General features: G+C 51.8%; 1 protein-coding gene across 1 annotated transcript; it reads right to left on the minus strand.

Moving 5' to 3' along the window:
• Window positions 1-2,007: 2,007 nt before the first annotated feature.
• On the minus strand, window positions 2,008-4,366 carry LOC112877018. Its single transcript, XM_025941217.1, has one exon. It carries the CDS (start codon window positions 4,236-4,238, stop codon window positions 2,322-2,324), a length of 1,917 nt encoding a protein of 638 aa, XP_025797002.1. The 5' UTR covers window positions 4,239-4,366; the 3' UTR covers window positions 2,008-2,321.
• Window positions 4,367-5,000: the final 634 nt, after the last annotated feature.

Consider the following 5,000-nt stretch of genomic DNA (forward strand, 5'->3'; position numbering starts at 1 on the left):
CAAATTTTGTTAGTGGATAGAGTACATGATGTCATATGTTAAAAAAATATATTAAAATTTTTCATTGTTATTTTCATAATTTGGAACATTAAACATGAAGTTTATCATAAAAATACAATTATGCATGAAAAATATTTATGAAAAAAATTATAATATATTTTTTCTAGCATAGGGCATCATATTATAAGTTACATTGCAAAATTTAAAGTTTAAATTCCATTTGTTGGACCAATTGAAATAGTTTGGGATAGTAGGTTGAGCCTAAATTTTATTTAGAGCGTTAAGTGGACAAAGTGAATTGTTGAGAGGAGTAAAATGGACTTTTTTCCTTTTTTTTCTTTCTTTCTTTTTTTTTTGAAAAGCGTTTTTCTTTTTTCTTTTTGAAAAAGGCCTCCGCCTCTCAATCTTGACCTCGGTACCGGGAGCTCGGATAGGTTCTTTGATTTCTTTCCAGTTGTTCAGCAGCATGTGATGTGGATGTGGGTAGCAGATGATGACAAGTCGATCGGCCCGATCGACGGCCGCCGGTGGTGGGGGCGAGATTAAAGCGGATGTTTCATAATAGAGGCCGTTCACCACGCCCGGATCGCACTCGGATGCTACTACTTCCGGCGGCGCGGCGCCCTCTACGCCGCCGTGATCACGCCCAAAGCCGTTCCGTCGGCGTGGCAGCTGTTCTGAGCTACCGACCTCCGGATGCTCCAGCCACGGCGCCGGGGCCGTTCGGCCGGCTGGTGTCGTGCGGGCGCTTTCGTTCCGGATGTGGGCGATCCTTCGGTTGGGGGTGGGCTGTGGGGCGCACCCGCATGGTGCCGCTGCCATGATACTCTGCTCCGTGTGTGCATGGTGTGGTGCACGCCTCGTTGGATCGGATCCCTCCAATATCAGCCAATGAGCACGCACACGAACACGATGAGCACCTGGCGTTGTGCTGCGATGGGGCAGCGTTTTCTGACTCCTAGCGCTGAATCTGAAGGACTGTATCTTCAGACCGTGGTCTGTTGGTTTGGCCTCCTACCCACACCCAGCGCCACGATCGAACAGCCGCGGCTGCGACTCACTCCCACGCGATCGACGCACGTCGAGCTGAACATGCACACGACGGCCGGAAGGCACTGCCATGTGTGCATCGGCTAGAGGCTAGAGCTAACAGAAAGCTGCCAAGAAGGCAAGAAAGGAGCAATGCAGATGCAACATGGACAAGGGAAGTATACAGCTATAATGCACGATGAATGCAACCAAATGGACATCACAAGATTCTAGTTTCCAGCTCACGAAAGAAAGGTTTCCTGTTTTGCAGCACTCACAAGAAACACATAGAAATACATTGTTCACTCACCTTAAAGAAAAGGGTGAGAGCGTCACCAAGAGTCCCCCTATTAAACCTCCTATTGACAAATTTTAAGATTCTTGGAGAAAAATCACCCTCCAACGGTCCCTCTAAATTAACTCCTATATTTGATGACATCCTAAATCACCCCTCCCCCTCCCTCTCAAATCTAGGTTTATCTGCCTGGCACCATATCTGCCCTTGCTGCCCTTTTCCTCACGCGGGCCCTAGCGTGCTTTTTTTTTTCCCCAAGCGCCCCCTCCCCCTCCAGCACATTCAAAATATAGGAGGTTGAGATATGGGGGAACTGCTGCAGGAGAGAGATTTAGGAAGGACATTTGTTTAGGATGACATCCTATATGATAAAGTAGGAGAGCAAATTTAGGTGCACTCTGGGTGATGCTCGTAAATGGTACTATTAGTCACATTGTCTAAAAAGAACTGCTGTGGGAGATAAAGATTTAAGATGGCATCCTATATGAGAAAGTAGGAGAACAAATTTAGGTGGACTCTTGGAGATGCTCTTAATGATATTAGTCACATTGTCTAAAAAGAACTGGTATGAATCCTCATATGACTATTGAGCACTGATCATTTACAAAACAGGTGTGCTGAATATTGATGTCTGTGTTTAGAGTAACCGAACTGGATTTATGTTTATAGACAAAGACAGCAAATGCCAAAACACATAATATTTAGAGAATGGAAGGTAACATGATCGTGGTGACAAAAATTGATGAGCCATATAGAAGAGATACAAAGCACATCTGCAGGTACCATCAACTAGTTGTTTCAGCACAAGTCCAATGCATGAACTCAACAGACTAATGTAATCTGGACACACAAAATCAGCAATAGTGGTTTAAGAAAGCTGATACTGCCTACCTAACTACAACAAGGCATGTGCTTAAGAGACACCAACAACAATGTTGGCAATATTCTGTGAAGCATAATATTTCAGAATATCAGCTCACCTTAGCCCATCGGATGTTCAGGAGGAAGCTGGGCATGTATTCACGCCATCTTTGCAATCGCGCGTAAGGTCATTGAATGTCTCCAAATGCCTCTTCCCCCTCAGAAACACCTCAGTATCAACTGCGACCCTCATGTACCCATCGAATTCCACCGGCTTACCGTTGCTCAGCTCCTTAGTTTCAGTAAACCACTCACTATTCTCATCCCACAAGTCCTTGAAATCATCCAGGAAGCGTGTTTTATACTTTTCCTTAAGTGGGTCAAAGAACGATTTGTCGGGCTCATTGGTAGCAATGTACAAATAGCGGCCAGCACCAACCTTGTCATTGAGTGTCATAAGCAGACTGTCCGGAGAGGTATCTCTATCAAGGTTTGGCCATAGTTGTGTGTTCTGTGCTTTCTCCCCTCTCACAATATGGACTGAATCGAAGTCCCAGCTCATCCGTGAGGCAATGGCAGATACAATCTCCATCAAGCGACGGGACTTCCATAAGAAATGCCATGGGCGTTTGATCACTCCCTCAGTCTCACCCTCACACACACGTGACCAGTAGTTATCTGGCTCAACATTCCCAAACTTCCTCATGATCAGTGTGTCCTTGACGTCTCTGAGTTTCATCGGGGTCATCCTGATGTCTTCTGTATAGAAGTTCTTCAGCTTATCCTTCTTCTGCCACTTCCCCCAATCTTGCCAGAACTGGCTTTGATCGATCACTGATGCTGATTCCTTCAGGTGCTCGAAATCAAAGTAGAGCCTAAAATCTTTCTCTTCATCCTTGCCACTCAAAGTATACCGTGCATTGAGGCAGACATTGAGGTCCATTACAAGAGTCCGGTTCAAGAATTGCGCCTCACCCAGAGCACATAAGAACCCCCAAATGAAGTGGTTCATGCTCTTGCACCTCTCGCCGCCACCCATGTAAATGAGGTACCTTCCGCGGCTGAAATCAGACTCAGAGGCAACCACTGGCAAGCTGTCATTGACAGCCTCACCAACAACAAACACTGGTTCGGCCACAGCCCCAGCAGCCTCATTGTTGGCAGCGTTCTCGTCCAGCCTAACCTGTGTCTTGGCCGGCACGAAGTCAGTGACGGGTGCCTCACGCTTGCCCTTCTTCCCCTTCTTTCCCTTGCGCTTGCCATTGCGCTTGGCGCCTAAACCCGAGTGGTATTCGCCCACGCTGCTGACGACGAGGGTGCAGGTGTTGACGTCGCGGGTGAGCGTGAAGCGGCGGTAGTCCTTGTAGTATGTGGTCCGGCCGGTGCCGATGGCGTCAGCGGCGGGGCGGAAGCGCCAGGCGAGGTCGCACTCCATGGGGCTATCCGGCACTGCCACGGGACGGCCGAAGCGGTAGAAGTGGAGATCGGGGAACTGCTCGATGGCCGTGCGCATGAGCAGATTGAAGAGGTCCCTGTCCCCCGTGCAGTCCACCGGCGCCTCCGTGTCGCAGGAGACCGCCTCGGTGACAGGGGTCTCCTCGGCCGCCGCCACCGCACCCTCGCCCGTGCCTACATCAGTGTCGACGGTGACGGCCCGCTCAGCCTCGGGCTCCGCCTTCTCGGCCTCGGACGCGACGTCGGAGAGCTTGATGAACGGGACGGCCTCCTTTATTTCCGCTTCGACGCCGGCCTCGGCGGTGGCGCCGGAGGAGGACGAGGAGGCGTTGAAGTCCTCCCCGGTGCGGAGCACGGAGTCGTCGGTGAGGAAGGTGGAGGTGGACGTGGCGGAGGTGAGGAAGTCGGTGAGCTGGTGCGAGGACGGGTGAAGGAGCGGGTCGTCGGGGCTGTGGACCGCGGCGAGGAGCGTGAACGCGAGCACGGCCGCCACGAAGAGCGCGAAGAGGAGGTTGCCCCCCGAGCGCAGCGCGGCGCGCAGGTCCAGCGGCCCGCCGCGCCACCGCGGCGCCGACAGCCCCGCCGCCCGCCCCAGCATTTTCGGGCGGATCTGGGCTCGGATTGGGAGTGGAGCGGGAATGGGAGTGAGGAGGGGGAGGGGATCTGGCTGGAGACGGGGGGCCGGAGGTGGGGCGCCGACAAGGCGACAGGACGCGAGCGAGGAGGGGGCGTGGAGTGGAGGTTACCACTCCGGTTTTTTTCACTGGGCACGCGGCCGGCGGTAGCAAGATGTGTATCGGCCGGCCGGCCGGCCTGGTGACTGTGTTGTGGGCCGCGGACCTGTGATTTCGGCCTGTTGTTCGGGGATCTGACGAGCTGCGTTGGGCCTGGATGGAAGGACCTCTATGGCATTGTTTTTTCTCTCGAAGGGGTAGAAATTATTGACCACTCAACTCTGCAAACCGTTTACAAATGGCCACCGCACCTCTTTACCCTCTTTTAAGTGGTCTTGAGTCTTAATTATTTTGACTGGCACGCTGGATCCACTCGTCATATCAGCATGCTAACTAAGATGGGCCCCACACGTCTTACCGGTCTGTAGAGCATCACTCCCTTCTTCCTTTTGTTTTGCAAGTGCTTCCAGCTCTGCTCTCAATACAGTGATCTTCCTTTGTCTTCCTCAACCATCACTGCTGCACCACCAAGTTGTACGGGATGGGAGCGGATGACGACCCCTCCCCCTACTTCCCCGCGGACCCGTCAAGCTGCTAGAGCTCCACGAGCTTGCCATATGGCGCTGAGTCCCCTACCAACTCCACTCCGATGCCATAATCCTCCACTCCGGCACTCAGTCCCCAAA

This window comes from Panicum hallii, chromosome 9 (assembly GCF_002211085.1).
Source record: "Panicum hallii strain FIL2 chromosome 9, PHallii_v3.1, whole genome shotgun sequence".
NCBI lineage: Eukaryota > Viridiplantae > Streptophyta > Magnoliopsida > Poales > Poaceae > Panicum > Panicum hallii.